We start from the raw sequence: 19346 nt of genomic DNA, 5'->3' as shown, positions 1-19346 counted from the left end.
ACGGCAGTAATACTCTTGCCAAAATAATTATTATATGCTTATATGTTAAATGTATCATTACTATACATATTATATGTTCACTGATAAACTGTAAAGTTTATTTTCTACTGGATAAAATTCCACGTACATAGTTTTAGAACAACTACCATTACATATAACTCCCCCCAAGAGCATCTCCTCTCTAGTTGTGGCTGCATAAAATACCATTGGGAATTTTACGATTTTCCCTCCTCTTTTTCACTTGCGCACGGAGCTGCTTATCTAACTACACACCTCTTACCTCTCGCTGTGGCATTTAGCTAATTATAAAAGTCTCTTTAACTCTATTCACCTGTTTTTTGTTTGGCTGCCTACCTGGGCCTTTTCCAAGCAGGCAGAAAATCTCCAATCAGTCTGTTATCACAACCAGAATGCAAGAGATTAGTGGCCACGGAGAGAAGCAGAATCAGTTTACATCCTTTCAGGCAAGAGAATGATATTACTTCATAAGCAAGAAATCTGAGGCTCCCTGACCTTAATTTAGAAAGCCTGCAGTTAATAATCACACTAAAGTTGGTTTTACATGCCAGTTTTTGTTTCCTTTGTTGTTTTTTACAATTTGAGTATCCTTTGTGGTTACCAAAATTATTTGCTGAAAGGCATATATTAACATTTAAATACTTAATAAAATTGGTCTTATACTTTGGATATATCTGAGTTAAAATATATTTTGCGTTAATTTTTTTACAAAGGCAATCACACTGCTTGTGTTTATCTAGAGTAGGATTTAGCAACTTGTTGATGGTGACAATGAATACACTGAAAACTCCTTTTCAAATTGAGGAATCAAATGGGTTTTTCATTGTAGTCTGTCAACCCAAATAAAGAATATAGAGATCCCACCAAGAATACACTTTTTTAGGAAAGAGAACTAAACCCAAAAGCTATAAAGTTAGCAAAACAAAAAAAACAACAATGGGATGTGCAGACCGGGGAGAACTGGCACAGGTGACCAGGTCAGTAAGCAGCGGTCTGATGACAGCAAACTGAACTTGGTTTTCCCCCCATAATGAAATACTTAATGAAAACAAATCTAATTAACGCCATAAGCCAAAAAGAACTATATATTATCTTCTCAAGTGTGGTCAACTTTCACTTGATATTTTACTGAAGGAACAGTATTAGCTGAACTTTAGCTGCTTCAGTGTAATTCACTGTGTTCACTAAAAAGAGTTATCTGAGTCTTCTGACACCTGCTCTCTTTAAGAGAGTGATTTGTGTGTGTGTGTGTGGGGGGGGGTGGGGAGTTGTGATGTGAAATGTGCAGTCCAGCTATGGAGATGATACAGAATGAAAATACAGTGTATGTGCTGAAATAGAAGAGAAGTTACAAGGGAATTTTTTGGTGCCACCATAGTTTGGGTTTACTAAGATATTTAATTTCAAGGTTCTTTTGGTATTATGCAAATAGATTACTTGGAGGGGGAAAAAATCCCAAAAAGTCATGTTTGCTACCTCTATGGTGAAAGGAAAAAAATATCTATTGCAGACATGAATTCAGTCTCCCCTGGGTAAGCCTAGAAGAAAAACAATAGAAACATATGGGATGAATTTACAGAAGTTTGAAAAGATGTCTTTGTCTACACCAAGATGGCACGAAGACTACTAGGCTACGTATAGATTTTCTAGATCTATGATACTAATGAGCCATCCTTAAGGCTGTGTTGGTTACATCATGTTTGTTCTTAGCATTTAAACTTTCATCTCTCTTTTTAAAAATATAGATAAAAATTTAACCAGATTTTAATGACGACTTAAAATATTGCTCTATTCAATTGCCTTTCTTGGGCATTTTTAACTATGAGGTCTCATAGAAATCTTATTTAAAAAGTTAAAGGCAGTGCTGCCTTCAAAAGAGACGCTAAATTAATGAAATATTCTCTCCCACTACAAGTTTTAGGGCCCTTTTAAACTTTTCTAAAAATTATTTCAGTAATTTTTGTTAATCATTATATTAACAGTAGTTGTATACTTAGAGGGTCATAGTACTTGGAAACCTCAGTGACCACGGAATATGTTTAATTTGGTCAGATATTTACTGATAAGGCATCATTAATTTATCTTTTATGAGCAACCTAAAAACCAGGTAATAAGATGCATATCCCACTAACATTCTTAGCAGAAGAAAAGGTATCCTTATGGCCTTATGGTTCTTCTCCAGTTACCTAAGGTGCTTAAGATAATGGGTCTCCTCATGTAACAGAAAAAAAAAAAAAAAGTTACAGGATACAAGAGCTATTTTTTCACATGATGAGACTTTAACTCTGAAACCAAAGTAATATAAAGCATCATATAAAAATTCAAATAGTCTTTTAAATGTGATTTTAAAAGACCTACATGGTAGTAAAAAGTTCATATCTATAACTTAAAATTCTCAAAGCAGCTCTTCTCCAAAGGGCAAAAAAAAAAAAAAGGAAAAAGATTGACAGTAATGTTTTATAAGTCTGTTTATAAATTAAATAGTAGAAGCTTACTATGAAAAATAATTGATAGCATTTATGTAACAAGCTGGGTTTTTTTTTGGGGGGGCGGTAGCTGTGTTAATCATTTTGCAGGGTTTTAAAATTGTTCATTATCAAAAAAGACTCCAAGGTATACTAACACAATTGAAAAGGACACTTGAATCTTTGCTTTCAGTAACCCCTGAAATATTTTAGGTGTATAGGATTTATTTAAAATAAATTTGGTAAATTACTGATTTATATAGTAAAGACTATTTACTATCATTTATGAAAATAAGGCTCCTATTGATAAAACATTGATAAAAATAAAAATTTCTCTGAATTTCAAGTTAACATTTACTATTTAGTATATGTCAGCTACTGTAGTAGGTGATTTGTAAGATTCTCTGCCCTAAGTTTCTTGAATAAAAGCATCCAAAGTGTTGAATTCAAAACTTTCCAGGCAAATGTCTTCTAAATGTTGGAAATAGGCAGTCATTCATAAATAGAGTCATCCACACACACACACACACACACACACACATATTATATGTTAGATCTATTATATATTCATTCATATATATAATTTTGTTTTGGTTAAACTTGTCAAAATGGATGGTAGGAACCATCCTTAAAAAAAAGGCAAACATAAGAATATTGATGATTTAATTAATGCAAACCACCTGATTAAATACCTAGAGCAATCTGTTCTTCAGTGTTAAAAAGATCCGGCTGAAATATAACTTCTCTAATTCTGATCAGTCTGAGAACTAATTTTTCCACAGCTAAAGGGGTCACTTTAAACACAAAACCCAGCATTGTTTTCTGTGATTAGGTTACTGTAGCTTAAGTCTCTAAACACTAGAATTCCTCACACAGCTGTTAATTGTGGACCAGGAGACTGGCTGACATCTGCTTCTTACTTATTTCGTTAATGGTTCACTTCCAGGTCCTAAAAGGATTGTAGCCTTTCTCCAAAGAGAATGTCGGATGCATCTATGTCTGTCTTCTACATAGTTGGCTTGTTCTGGTTTGTCACTCTCCATACAATGCAAATCTGAGTGAACTCACATCTGTCACCGATCGACCCAATTCGTGGGCAATCTTTTCCCATCGACCAGGGGTCCCTCCTGGGAACTTAACCATACTTCTTGTCAGCTGGCTGAGGTCCTCTTCTGTCCACTCAGGTGCCTGCAAAATATTATATTTAGAGAATTTAGAGAATGTTTGCCAAAACATTAATAAGCCTGTGAAACAAACCATTGGTAATTTGTTTTCTACAAAAACCATATTATATCCAGTAGTTTAAAGCTTAGAGTTGCGTATTTAACATTAGAATGCAAAGCTCCAGCAGCCTTTTAAATTTTCCTATGTATACCAAATAAGAAAGCAGAAATATTGTGAAGTCAGGCTTTTGAAGACATTAGAAAAATGTCAGTTTTGCATTAAAGTAGGAACGACTCTCAAAGCCTATGAAATGCACTGTGTGTCACTTCTGCTCTCACAGATGCCTCATATAAGGTTACTCTAAAAGTTCTTAAAGTTTTAAGAAAAATTAGACTTTGATGAAAACAAAACACCTTCAAAGCAAAAATGAAAAGGTGAACAAGTAAATGTGCTGATTTAGAATCAGAACTGAGACCAAGATAGTTTTTGTTCATTCTATGTAACAGTATTTAATTCTAAAAAGCATGCATTTTCAGAAAGTTTAACTTCTCAAACGCTAGCATTTTATAAAACTTGGAACAGGAATAGAATGAGAAATGCCTATAACCAAAACTTAAACTGTTTCAAGTCCATGCAAAGCAACACTTCATTTCTGAGAAGGTAAATAGCTTCTAAAACTGGATTTGTTAAACTGAATTAACAAATACCCAAAAGATTAAAACATCTTTTTTCCAAGAGGAAAAATTCTAAGAGCAAGCATACTCTCTGCATTTTGTCAGCACTGCTACTTGGTCAAACCTGAAGCTGAGCAAAGCAAAAGAAACTATCATCAAGTAACAAATAACCACGTCATGACGATTTTACATTAGATTTTAGCACTAAACTACTCCCTACCGGAGGCGGCAGCCACTCTGGTATTAAACAATACTCTAGGAGTCAGCAGAGAAATGGAGGAAGCCCACCTTATTTTCTTTAATTAAAAAGAAAGAAACAAGAAAGAAGGGAACCTTGGAGACAAATACCTTTTCTAATCACCATTTCCGATAATGAACAGCATACATCAGGCCGTTTGCATTACAGAACCGTCAGCACAGAACAACAGTCAGAGGTGAGTGACCCCAGGGACTATCTCCACCGCTACAGCAAAGCTTCTCCCTGACACTAATCCTCGCTGTCATTCTCCCACTGTGCTCTAACCGCACTGACATCCGCCTGCCTCACTGCAAGCTTAACGGGGCCCTTCCTGACTTTTTACTGTCTCCCCCAATCAATGGCTCAAGCGTGCTCTTTTCACCATGTCCAAACGGCAGCTTCTCTCGTAATCAAAGCGCACTGCCCCTGTTAAAGGGCTTTCCGAAAGGCGCTCCCATTTGCATTCATTTGCAAAGCAAACTACTTTTATTCACTTTGTTCTGCTATCAAGAATGTTCCCTGAAGCAGATAAATTGGCATAAATACAACCTGCCACTTAAGAGTCAGGAAATAATAGCCAATAGTAGGGAGGATTTTATCAATCATTCTATTTTGTTTCCACTAAAAGCTGAAAGCCTCAAACATATTCATCAGTACAACCCATACGATACAGGCATAAATTCACTTCTATAAAAAGGTAGCCCACATAGGGTATGGTCAGAATTTGATATTTAATGACTATCAGAAATCTAATGCTCCTTATCAGATAATTTGAAAATTTACACTGAAGCTCTTTTCCTTGTGTTTGTTTGTTTCCCCTTTATTTAGGGGAAAAATTAATATACAGACATTAGAGGGGGCATAACTGGATTTTTAAGGAAACACTTTTCTTTCTAAAAAGCCGACACCTTAGTAAACTAATTCTTTAAAAGTAATTTAGATTTTTAATAGATTGGCCTTCCAAATATGCTGCATATATGAACAATGGGCATTAAAAATCAATCAGATTTTAATTCTTTGTTAATAAGATGAATCTAAAAGGACAGTGCCACTTTTTTTTTTTTTCCCTGGGAAGGGAAAATTTTAAGTGTTTGGACTGATATTTAGAAAAACCATCTACTGCTATGACAGTCTTTCCTTTTAGTTTCATAGTTATTTCATGGCTGTGATTTTCATTAATATAAAAAAAACTGGATCGATAATAACTAGGCCCATAATCTGAAATCTTTGAAAGAAATCCTTTTAGCAATTCATTATCCTCTCTCCTACCGCTGTAAGGCACTTTGGTGACTGTGTAATTCCTCAGCAATAGTTAGTTGTGTCTTTAGAAGCAACAGAGCCTACTGTGATCCAGCTCCTACAGCAGCCGTGAGGGTGGCCATGGTGGGAATGTATTCTCCTTGTTCTAATCTGGAGCCAACTGTAGCTGTGAAAGTCAAATGAATGCATACGCATACTGCTTTGCCACTTAAAACCATGTGTGTCCAATATTACTGAGACACCGGGCCAAAAATTCATCTCTACAGTAAAGTAATGGAAGATACCACATGGTGTGGGGACAGCTGTTGTGACTACACCAGCATTCCAATTTTGCATCAGAAAAGCCCCACTCTGGGAATAAATCTCCATACTGAATAAAAAATAAAAAGTAAGTTTCCAAATTATTCACGATTTTTATGTAATGATCCCCAACTATATCAGCTAAAGTAAGAGCTGATATGAAAATTTAAATTGTATTCCCAAATAATATCCCTTTGGGAGAGATTTTTGTCATAAAGCCACATATGTTCAAAGATTTGATGCTTTTGAAAATCCTTACTATTCTTGGGGGATAGGAGTTGGAGGCTGTAGGGGAAAAGCACACTCTGTTTTGAGTAACCTACAGGCACCGGTCCCCTCAACAGCTGTAGACCATAAAATGTTAATTACAAAGTATCGTGCAATTTATTTGGTACTGAAAACTTATGGCCAAATTAAAAGAAATCTTATATGTGCTTATTTATTATATTTTCATACTTTAAGGACAAGAGATCCATTTCTATCTAACAGTAAAACTCACTAATGAATATTTCTATTCACATGACCTATTAATGATCATTATTTATATAATTATTTATAAAAGTTACAATTTTGGATTAAACAGTTTTTAGTAGATTCAACTCAATTCATAAATTCTTAGAAATTTTACCTAAGAAATAATGTCCTTGTAAATAGCATCACCCAGTTAAAATATCAGATATTATCAGATTTAATATGCACCTAATAATGTGGATGGCAGATCTAATAATCTACCTTCCAAATCCACGTTCTATACTGATTTTGTGTTTCAGAATGTATACCTGACTTTCACCTATACAGATTTCCTTTCCAATTTAAAAATTGAGCAGTTAAGTGCCCTTGACTATGTATGTGGAAATACTGTATGTAAAACAAAAACCCAGGGGCGCCGGATGGCTCAGTTGGTTAGAGAGTCCAACTTTGGCTTAGGTCATGATCTCAGGTTCGTGAGTTCAAGCTCCCTGTCGGGCTCTGTGCTGAGAGCTCAGAGCCTGCTTCAGATTCTGTGTTGCCCTCTCTCTGCCCTCCTCCGCTTGTTCTCTCTCTCTCTCTCTCTAAAAAATAAAGAAACATTAAAAAAGAACCAAACAACAAAATTAAAAGCAAATTAACACTGTCTCAACGACCAAGTATGTGAGCAGTACACTCTTTACACAATACGAGCCAGTGAGATGATGTCAAACTACCATGATGGGTCACGTGAAGTGTGAGCTGCACTCTAGTTCGGCATGACAGGACTACAGATGGGTCAGCAACGGATGGAGAAAGAGAAGGTTCTACACCTGGCTCTTTACTACAGGCCATGCGTAGAGTTCAAGGCCATGCACAGAGTTCAAATTTCCTTTTACCTCCTTTTGGGGGAAGCAACAGTAAATAACCCCCCCTTGAGAAACAGACACAAGGATTTTGATCTTTTAAAAACTATTTTATGCCACGAAGTGCTGTGGTGATTGGACACACGGTGAATGATGATACTCCGGGATGGCTCTGGGGTAGGCAACGGCAAGCTGTAAAGGGCTTGAGGCGGGAGCACGTCTAGGATGCTTGAGGAATATTGAGATGAGCAGGGGAGCTGGAGCAAAGCAAGCAAAGGGGGCAGGGAGGGGAGATCAGGCCAGAGAGGTAAGAAGATAAAATCATATAAGGACTTAGAGGCCACTGCAAGGACTCTGGCTCATTTACTCTGCATGATACATGCAGAGTGATGATACATGACTTACTCTGCATGATAAAGCTACTGGAGGGATATTTTTAAATTGAGGTATAATTACATATGTTATATTAGTTTCAGGTGTACAGCACAATGATTTGATGTGTATGTATAGTTAACCCTTGTTTGAACAACATGGGTTAGAACTACATGGGTCCACTTATAAACAGATTTTTTTTTTTAACAAATACGGTACAGTCCTATAAGTATATTTTCTTTTCCTTATGATTTTAATAACATTTGTTCTCTAGCTTACTTTATTGTAAGAATATATAATACATACACAATATGTGTTAAACGATGTGTTTATGTTATCAGTAAGGCTGCTTTCTAGGCAACAATACGCTATTAGTAGTTAAGTTTTTGGGAAGTCAAGTTATAAGTGGCTTTTCAACTGAGCACAAGGTGGGGGTGAGTGAGTGGGCTGGCACCCCTAACCCCCACGTTATTAAGGAGTCAACTGTATTAAGAAATGACCACAATAAGTCTGGTTAACATTTGTCATCACATATAGTTACAGAATTTTGTTTTCTTGTGATGAGAACTTTAAAGATGTACTCTTAGCAACTTCCAAATATATGATACAATATTAATTACAGTTGTCATGCCATAAATTACATCCCAGGACTTTATTTCTTTATATGAAAAAATGTTTTTAAGTTTCTTTATCTTTGGTGGGGGGAGGGGCGGAGAGAGAGGGGAGAGAGAATCCCAAGCAGGTTCCATGCTACCAGTGCAGAGCCTGCCACAGGACAGGTCTTATTTTGTAACTGGAAGTTTGTACCTTGTGATCTTCTTCATCCATTTCACCTCCTCCCTTCCCTCCTCCTCTGGCAACAACCAATTTGTTCTCTGTATCTATGAGCTTGGTTTTATTCTGTTTTTAGATTCCAACATAAATGCGATCACATGGTACTTGCCTTACTCTGATTAATTTCACTTAGCAATAATGCCCTCAAGGTCTATCATGTCACAAATGGCAACACTTCCTTTTTTAGTGACTAAATAGTATTTCCTTGTGTGTATGTGTTCGCATCACATTTTCTTTATCCATTCATCTGTCAATGGCACCTTGTTTCCATTGTTTCTACTGTAAATAATGCTGCAGTAAATGTGGATGTGCATCTATCTTTTTGAGTTAGTATTTTCAGTCTCCTTCAGATAAATAACCCAGAAGTAGAACTGCTGATCCATACAGTAGTTCTAGTTTTAATTTCTTGAGGAATCTCCATTCTGTTTTCCATAGTGGCTGCATCAATTTACCTTCCCACCAACAGTGCCCACAAAGCTTCCCTTTCCTCTGGTCCTTGCCAACATGTTACTTGTCCTTTTGATACTAGCCATTCTAACAAATGTGAGGTGGTATCTCATTGTGATTTTGATGTGCATTTCCTTGATGATGAGTGATGTTGAGCATTTTTTTCTTTTCTTTTTTTTTTTTTTTCCAGAAAGCTGAAGTTTTATAAGGAATATCCCAAAGTGCTCTCAACCAAATGTCTTTTTTGAATTTGATCAGTATTTTACAGAACTCACATTTAGGTTGTTCCTTCTAGAAACCCAGTAGTGTTTTTGGCTATTCTTTTTTTTTTTTTTTTTTTTAACAAATAGTTTATTGTCAAATTAGTTTCTGAGCATTTTTTTCATGTACCGGTTGGCCACCTGTAGGTCTTCCTTGGGAAAATGTCTGTTTAGATCCTCTGTCCATTTTTAATCATTGTTTTTCTGCTATTTAGTTGTACTGAGTTCTTTAGTCTTTTGGATAGTAACTGTTAATTGGATATAGGATTTGCAAATATTTTCTCCCATTCAGCGCACTGCCTTTTCATTTTGTTGGTTTCCTTTGCTGTACAGAATCCTTTTAGTTTGATGTAGTCCTACTTGTTTATTTTTGCTTTTGTTGCCTTTATTTTAGTGTCAGATCCAAAAAGTCATTGCTAAGACTTTGTCAAGGAGGTCATGCCTTTGCTTTCTTCTAGGATTTTTATGATTTCAAGTCTTAAATCCAAGTCATTTTTTAAAAATTATTTAAGGACTTTACTAACAGGTGCTAGCTGTTTGTTGGCCTTTTTGGAAAATCAAGTTGTAAACTTTTATTTAAAAATGAGGTTCTTGGGGCGCCTGGGTGGCTTAGTCGGTTAAGCGTCCGACTTTCGCTTGGGTCATGATCTTACGGTTCGTGGGTTCGAGCCCCGCGTCGGGCTCTGTGCTGACTGCCAGCTCAGAGCCAGGAGCCTGTTTCAGTCTGTGACTCCCTCTCTCTCTGACCCTCCCCTGCTCACGCTGTCTCTCTCTCTCCTAGAAATAAATAAAACATTAAAAAAAAAATGAGGTTCTTGGGGCACCTGGGTGGCTCAGTCGGTTAAGCACCCAACTTCGGCTCAGGTCATGATCTCACAGTTCGTGGGTTCAGGCTGTGCATCGGGCTCTGTGCTGACAGCTAGATCAGAGTCTGGAGCCTGCTTCAGATTCTGTGTCTCCCTTTCTCTCTCTCTGACCCTCCCCTGCTCATTCTCTCTCAGAAATAAAACATTAAAAAAATTTTTTTTTAATGAGGTTTTTAAAAATCTCAGCTTGGGGTGCCTGGGTGGCTCAGTTGGTTAAGCGTCTGACTTCAGCTCAGGTCACGATCTCACGGTTTGTGGGTTCAAGCCCCACGTCTGGCTCTGTGCTGACAGCTAGCTCAGAGCCTGGAGACTGTTTCAGATTCTGTCTCCCTCTCTCTCTAACCCTTCCCTGCTCACTCTGCCTCTCCCTTTCTCTTTCAGAAATAAATAAAAAACATTAAAAAAAAATCTCAGCTTGATCAGTTATGAAACAATTTAAAAACCTTTAAAGGTGTATTGAGAAAACCAGCTTTTTTTTTTTTTTAACATGTCTGTGATTACCAAAAAATGAGGTCTTTGGGTAAAAATAATAAAAGCTCCAAGCTGCATAGATAATGCAGATAGTTCTATTTATCTGGTAAATGGGCAAAAAGCAACAAGCACTTAGGGTCTTCAGCTTCAATCCTTTGCTTATTTCTTATTGCTGGAATTTCATATTCATTTCTTCTTGTTGGATGACTCAGCAGGATGATGGTAGAGATGGTAAACTGGCATTTACTCAGCCCCACCCTGCTCAGACTTGGGACAGATTCTCAGCTGGTGGCTCAGTTGCTTTTGTCTGCCATCTTGCAGTTTAGGGTTTTTGTGCATCTGCCTTGGTAACTGAAGTTGTGGAGGTACTGGCAAGTTGGGCTGCCCTTGGTCTCATCTCCCTGATTTTCCTTATCATCTTTCTTCATCTCCTGCCCTGCACAGGTGCTCCCGGGGGGGTTATTCTTTATGGCAGTCTGGTACACAAATGCATCTTCCTTGGTATCATTCTTGTTGATGAAACCATATCCATTTCTTACACTGAACCATTTTATGGCTCCCACAACCTCTGTTGCAATGGCCCTCTAGTTCCCGCCAGCAGGCACCGCTGATGTGAGACCACCGCCCGGAGTGCGGAGCTTGGTGGTGGCACGCGGGCCGGGGTGGCGGGCTGGGGTGGTGGGCGGCTGCTGGTCTCTGCCTCACTGCTCACGACTGCGGTGATGGTGATGGGGCCCAGCTGCAGCTACCAGGGTGTGGTGGTAACTCCAGGCTTCTCTGGGATCTGCCCTCTGCTCCCGCTACCTATGGAGTTCAGGTGTTTAATCCATTTTAATTTTTGTTTAGGTGTAAGTGGTATAAAATAGTGGTCTGGGCTCATTCTTTTGCACGTGGCTATCCAGTGTTTCCAACATCACTTATTGAAGGGTCTTCCCGTTCCCCACTGGCTTCTTTATCATGAATTCTTTGAGCATATGTTTGTGGGCTTATTTCTGGGCCCTCTTCCACTAATCTCTGTGTCTCTTTTATGCCAGTACCACACTGTGGTGATTACTATAGCTTTGTAATGTGGTTTGAAATCAGGGAGCATGATGCCCTTAGCTTTGTTCTTTCTCAACACTGCTTTGGCTATTCAAGGTCTTTTGGTTCCATACAAATTTTAAAACTGTTCTGTGAAAAATGCCACTGAAATTTGGATAGGGACTGCGTTGAATTGATAGATTGCTTTGTGTTGTCTGGGCATCTTAACAATATTAATTCTTCCAACCCACAAGCACAGAGTATCTTTCCATTTGTTTGTGTCTTCAGTTTCTTTCACAGAATATTTTATAGTTTTCAGTGGACAGGTCTTTCCCTTCCTTGGTGAAATTTATTCCTAGGTATCTTATTCTTTTTGATGCAATGTAAATGGGATTGACTTCTGGAGGGATTTTTTCCCTTCAGTTGGTTGTGTACTTTGTTTGCTGAGTTTATTTACAAAGGTGTGGGTGGAGGGGGACGACATGAGATAGTGCAGCTAACAGTGCTGAGAGCTAAAACCTGGAAGAGAAGACGCTCAGCCACAGAGCTGGCTTCCTTACAAGGTGCTAGCAGCATCAGGTGAGGGATGAAGCTGGCACAAGATGACCACTTCCTGAACACTGCTAGTTGGGACTAGCAGCAATTTCTAATTAAATCTGTGATGCGGAGTAATATGGGATATGATAAGCCTGTCTCAGGTCTCTAATGGTAGTACTAATCTCGGTCATTTTCCTAGGAAAGCAGTAATGTTGTTGATTTAGTATGTGGGCATACCCTTTCTCAGCTGGGGTTCCTTGTCTGAACCATAAAATACAGAAAATTATTCAAATGACATTTTTTCAATTCTCCCAAGGATGGTACATAAGTAGCACAGGAAAGAAGTTAATTTCCTTACATACAATAGATGTATAGGACCTCACTCATAAGACCTCATTTACCCTTAATCACCTCTGTGAAGGCCTCATCTCCATATAGTCACATTGGAGGGTTAGGGCATCGGTGTGTGAAGCGGGGAAGCACAATTCAGTCCACAATAAGGAGTAAATAAAAACTGAAACAAAAGTCCACAATGTGCGCCTCACCTTAACTGCAGTAACTGCTATCCTGCTTAAATGGCTCATGGTCACAGTACCCATTGTCCTACAATATCTCATGGTGGTCATGGACTCTGGTTCAATGAATGATAAAATTAAGTAGTTGGCACTTAAAAATTATCTTGATAAAATGGAACCCCATGGGCCCATTAAAATAGTTAATATGGTCCAGTGTATATTAAAACACGGCCTTTAATGACTGAAACCCATTACACAAGACACATTTAGAGAAGTGGTGATTATCCCCACTGCTTTGCCATTTGATAGCTCAGTTTGGCCTGCTCCTGAATGAATGAATGAATGGTGCCTCCTGGTAGATTACCTCAAGCTTATGCTGTGGGCCTCATTAAGGTCCCCATAGCCAATATTGTTGTGGTTACTGACTTCATCCAATTGGCAACTGGTAAATATTTTGCTGTTACAGGTTTAGTGACTGTTTTGTTCAGTGGCTAACAAAACGGCCTCTGGACTGCAGCTTACCTCCCCTCCGAAGTACAATATCCTTCTATCCAGCTACCATGGGGGCCTCATCAGTCTTGTCCTTACACACAATCACTAGGGACAAGATCTTAACTACTTCCTGCTTTCTCCAGGAAGGCAGGTGTGACATGACATTGATGACTTCTTCCCATGAGGAGATTCATTTCACATACTCAGTCAAGACATACAAAGGAGCTCACCAAAAGAAAATGGGCCACTGCCTCATATAAAGTGTAAGGTCTTGCCACCTTGGTTAAAGTCTTGAAAATTAACTCAGTTAATTTTACCAACTGAGAGGGCTGCTCCACCCATAATGCTGTCCAGAAACAGCTATGGGTTCTCTCACACCCACACCTTCTTTAGGCCTTTCTGTGCTCTGGAGGAAGCACATTTCTCCTTTACATATTTTACTTAAGTCCTTTATGCTGTTTGCTGCAAACTGGCTCTCCTTGAGTAGGGTCCCCTTTAACAAAGGGCTCAAGAATCCATCCAAATTGCAAAATAACAGACACTCCTACTCCTGTTAGTGCCCCCCAGGGACTCTTTCACTCTAGACGTTTTGGCGACTGTCAGCGTCAGAATACCATTTATATAGACACGATAACTTTAAAATGGTAAAACCATAAATATTTGAGTTTTGCTAAAATTAAACTCATCTTTTTTGTTTTAAAAAATTTTTTTAATGTTTATTTACTTTTGAGAGACAGAGCACAAGCCAGGGCAGGACAGAGAGAGAGGGAGACGCAGAATCTGAGGCAGGCTGTCAGCACAGAGCCTGACGCAGGGCTCGATCCCTCAAACTGCGAGATCATGACCTGAGCCGAAGTCGGACACTCAGCCAACCGACTGAGCCACCCAGGAGCCCCTAAACTTTTCCTCTTTAAAAATATTTTTTAACGTTTTTATTTTTGAGACAGAGAGGCAGAGCACGAGCAGGTAAGGGACAGAGAGAGAGAGGGAGACACAGAATCTGAAGCAGACTCCAGGCTCTGAGCTGTCAGCACAGAGCCTGATGTGGGGCTCAAACCCAGGGACTACGAGATAATGACCTGAGCTGAAGTCGGATGCTCAACCGACTGAGCCACCCGGGTGCCCCTAAACTTTTGGTCTTTTATTTTTTATTATTTTTTTAAATGTTTTTTTAATTTATTTCTAGGAGAGAGAGAGAGACAGCGTGAACAGGAGAGGGTCAGAGAGAGAGGGAGTCACAGACTCAGAAACAGGCTCCAGGCTCCGAGCTGGCAGTCAGCACAGAGCCCGACGCGGGGCTCGAACCCACGAACCGCAAGATCATGACCTAAGCGAAAGTCGGACGCTTAACCGACTAAGCCACCCAGGCGCCCCAAGGTCTTTTAAAGAAACTATTTAAAACATGAAATAGAAAGCCAAAAAGTAGGTGCAAATATTCCATAACACATATCAGACAAAAGGTTTGTATCACAGTTTATCCCTTCTCCTACTGATGGACATTTATTTGGGTAACTGCCAGCTCTTGGTTATCATGTATCATTATTATTAAAGTTTATTTATTTAGAGAGGGAGAGAGTGCACCCGTGGGCACACACATGCATGTACAAGTGGGGGAGGGGCAGAGAGGGAGACAGAGTCCCAAGCAGGCTATGCACTGTCAGTGCAGAGCCCGCTGCAGCACTCAAACTTATGAACTGTGAGATGGTGACCTGAGCTGAAGCTGGGCACTTAACAAACTGAGCCACTAAGGTACCCCTATCATGTATTACAAATACAGCTGCCTGGACATTTATTTATGACTCATTGTGGTCATATGTTTTAATTCCTTTTGGATAAATACCTAGTGGTGGAATTGCTAAGTCATAGGGAAGGTATACATTTTATAAGAAACTATGTAAGTATTTTTCCAAACAAGTTGTATTGTTTTCGTTCTAACCTGCAATGTATGAAGGGCCCCTCCAGGTACTCATCCACACTTGATATTACCAGTTGTTTTAGTTTTGACCATCCTGGTGGGAATGAAATGTGTTTTATTTTGGTAATAATTTGCATTTCCAGGATTACAAATGATCTTGAGTATCTTTACATATGTTTACTGACCTACTCAATATCTACTTTAATGAAGTGCGTGTTCATGTCTTTTGCTTATATGTTAATTGGGTTAAGAGTTCTTTATATTTTGTGGACTTAAGATCTTTGTCAAAAATGTTTTATGAATATTTTCTTCCATTCTGTAACTTGTACTGTCATTTAAAATCCTTTAACTTTTAGCCTGAAATAATTTCAGACTTCTAGAAAAGTTGTAAAAACAGTATGGAGTTCCCATAAGCTCTTAATCCAGCTAACTATGATGTTAATATACTTTTATTGAAGTATAAGGGACATATAACATTATTATAGTTTCAGGTATATAACACAATCATTCAATATATTGCAAATTGTTTACTATAGTAAGTTTAATTAAATCAGTCACCATACAGTTACAATTTTTTCTTTCGATAAAAACTTTTAAGATCTATTTTCTTAGCAACTTTCAAATGTTCAATAGTGTATTAACAATAGTTAGCACGTCCCATATTACATCTCTATAACTATTTATTTAATGTTTACTTTTGAGAGTGAGCGAGACAGAGCATGAGTGGGGGTGGAGCAGAGAGAGAGGGAGACTCCAGGCTCTGAGCTATCAGCACAGAGCCCAATGTGTGGCTTGAAACCCACGAGCCGTGAGCTCATGACCTGAGCTGAAGTTAGATGCTTAACCGACTGAGCCAGCTGCCCCTATAACTAATTTATTTTAAACTGGAAGTTTATACCTTTTGGCCCTTTATCCACTTTACATACCCTCTACCTCTTGCAACCAACCATCAGTTTGTTCTCTGTATCTATGAGCCTGTCTTAGAGCTTACCATCTATGTTTTATGTTCAAGTCTTTAATCCATTTTGAATTAATTTTTGTGTGTGGTGTAAGATACATACACATTTTAGGACTGTGCTCTATTTCTATGAAAAATGCCATTGGGATTTTAATAAGATTGCATTGACTTGACAGATTGCATAGTATGGACATTTAAAAAAATATTAATTCTTCCAATCTATGAGCATGGTATATTTTTCTATTTGTGTTTTCTTCAGTTTTTTTCATCAATGTTAATATAATAGACAGTATTTAGGTCTTTTGCCTTGGTGGTTAAATTTATTCCTAGGTATTTTATTCCTTTTGTGTAATTGATTTTTGTATTCTGAGGCTTTACTAAGTTTGTTCATTGGTTCTTAATAGTAGTTTGGTGGAGTCTTTAGGGTTTCTAAAATACATAATATTATGTCATCTACAAATAGTGACAGTTTTGCTTCTTCCTTTCCAAATTGGATGCCTTTTATTTGTTGTCTAATTGCTGTGACAAGCATGTCCAACATTATGTTGAATGAGTGGCAAAAGTGGGCATCCTAGTCTTGTTCCTGATCTCAGAGGAAAAGCTTTCACTGCTGAGCATGATATTGGCTGTTACAGTTGAATAGGATGTTAGTTGAGTATTAGTTGTGGGCTTATCATATATGACCTTTAATATGCTGAGGTATATTTCCCTCTATACCTACTTCATTGAGAATTTTTATCATGAATGGATGCTGAATTTTGTCAAAAGCTTTTTCTGCATCTATTGTGATTACTCTTATTTTTTAAATGTGGCATATCACGTTGATTTGGTTTGCAGATGTTGAATTGTCCCTGCATTCCTGGAATAAATCACACTTGATCATGGTGTATGATACTTTTGATAAATTGTTGAATTTGGTTTGCTAATGTTTTGTTGAGGATTTTTTAAAGTTTATTTATTTGGAGACAGACAGAGATATGTGAGTGGGCGAGGGGCAGAGAGAGGGAGAGAGAGGATCCCAAGCAGGCTCTGAACTGCCAGTGCAGAAGCTGATGCCAGGCTTGAACTCATGAAACTGTGATATCATGACCTTAGCCAAAACCAAGAGTCAGACACTTAACCAACTGAGCCACCCAGGCTCAATCCCTGNGGGAAATTGATTTTTACATTTACCATCATGAAGGATATTATACTGGCTTGTAATTTTTTCTTGTTCCATACTTGTCTGCTTTTGGTTTCAGGGTACTGTTTTATTTTTTCGAAGAGTCTAAGAAGGATTGGTATTAATTCCTCTTTGATTTTTTGATAGAATTCACCAGTGAAGCCATTGGGTCCTGGACTTTTGTTTGTTGCCAGATTTTTGACTAATGACTCAATGTCCTTACTAGTAATAGATCTGTTCAGATTTTCGATTTCTTTTTATTATTATTATTTTAATTGTTTAACATTTTTGTTCATTTTTTGAGAGACAGAAAGAAACTGTGAGCAGGGGAGGGGCAGAGAGAGAGGGAGACAAAGAATCTGAAGCAGTCTCCAGATTCTGAGCTGTCAGCACAGAGCCCGATGTGGGGCTCAAACCCATGATCATGACCTGAGCTGAAAACTGCTGCTTAACTGACTGAGCCACCCAGACACCCGTGTTTCTTTTTTCTTAAAGTAAGCTCTACACCCAACATTGGGCTTGTACTCACGACCCCGAGATCAAGAGTCAAATGCTGTATCAACTGAGCCAGCAGGCACCACTCAGATTTTCTATTTTTTCATGACTCAGTCTTGGTCAGTTGTATGTTTCTAGGAATTCACCCATTTCTTTTAGGTTGTCCAATCTGTTGGTGTAGAACTGTTCAAAGTCTCTTATGAACCTTTGTACTTCTGTGGTAGAAGATGTAATATCTCCTGTTTCATTTCTGTTTTGTGTCCCTTTTTCTTGGTGAATCTATGTAAAGGTTTGCTAATAAACCTTTTATTTGCAATAAAACATTTATTGCTATGAAGTTCCCTTAAAGCCTGCCATGATGGTAGAAGGCATTCAGATCAACCTCAACTCCATGGTTGTTATGGATGACCACATTGCTACAGATATTTCCTGTGGATACAGGTGGAAACTGTACCATTGGTAATGCATCCGGTGACATCTGGGGGTGGTGGAACAGACATAAAAATGCTGGTATTCTGGCTACTGCTACTGCTCTCTGACCAAAGAGTCATGTCTTCTACCAGTGTCCTGGACACTGTGGCTAACTTGTTAGTCTACAAATGGGGTGAAATTTTAGACCCTTCACAGTTGTTGACAGTTTATGCCTTTTCATTTCTTAAAAAGCAGGAGTTTTTAATTTTTATGAAGTACAACTTACTAACATTTTTCTTTTATGGTAAGTGATTTGAGTGTGCCTGTTAGGATGAGATAAGAGTCAAGGTTCATTGTCTATTTCACATGGATGTCCAGTTGATTCAATATCATTTGCTGAAGACTATTCTTTACCCATATGAACTGCCTCAATATCATTGTCAAAAAGCAATCAATTGCATTTAATTCAGGATCTTCTGTCTGTTACATTGGTCTACTTTTCTCTTGTGTTACTGTGTGCCATATAATTTCCAGTATACAGATATATTTAAGATGTAGCACATCACAATGTGTTTTGTTTTGCATTAAACCTATTTTAAATTACAAAGAAACATTCAATCCATTTACATTTTATCCCTGTGTGTAGAATAATGCCTGATCATGCATGCAAAGGACCTAACTGATGACATCTAGTGTTTATTGACATCTAGTGTTTGTTGCATGTCCTGTCTCCCCCCCCCATCTTCTTTATGACAATGCTGCTGTGCACGTATCCCTTTGAATTAGCATTTTTGTATTCTTGGGTAAATACCTACTAGTGCAATTGCTGGATCATAGGGTAGTTCTATTTTTAACTTTTTCAGGAATCTCCATACTGTTTTCCAGAGTGGCTATACCAGTTTGTATTTTTACCAATAGTGTAAGAGGGTTCCCCTTTCTTCATAACCTCACCAAAACTTGTTTCTTGGTTGCTCATTTTAGCTATTTTGACAGGTGTGAGATGGTATCTCATTGCACTCTTGATTTGTATTTCCCTGGTGATAAGTGATGCTGAGCATCTTTTCATGTGTCTGTTGGCCATCTGGATGTCTTCTTTGGAAAAGTGTATTTCTTAACTGGATTATTTGTTTCTTGGGTGTTGAGTTTGATAAATTCTTTA

The 19346-nt window shown here is 38.2% G+C and overlaps 1 protein-coding gene across 1 annotated transcript in view; it reads right to left on the bottom strand.

The window, feature by feature from the left end:
• Window positions 1–19346, bottom strand: part of DNAJC1 (DnaJ heat shock protein family (Hsp40) member C1) — a 206775-nt gene that overhangs the window by 26170 nt on the left and 161259 nt on the right. The window contains exon 11 of the mRNA XM_077772477.1: window positions 3552–3671. Coding sequence (XP_077628603.1) covers window positions 3552–3671 — 120 coding nt within the window. The remainder of the gene's footprint in view (window positions 1–3551; window positions 3672–19346) is intronic.

The sequence above is a fragment of the Crocuta crocuta genome, unplaced genomic scaffold (assembly GCF_008692635.1).
Source record: "Crocuta crocuta isolate KB4526 unplaced genomic scaffold, BGI_CrCroc_1.0 scaffold96, whole genome shotgun sequence".
Lineage (NCBI taxonomy): Eukaryota > Metazoa > Chordata > Mammalia > Carnivora > Hyaenidae > Crocuta > Crocuta crocuta.
This window is presented reverse-complemented; position numbering and strand designations above follow the sequence as displayed.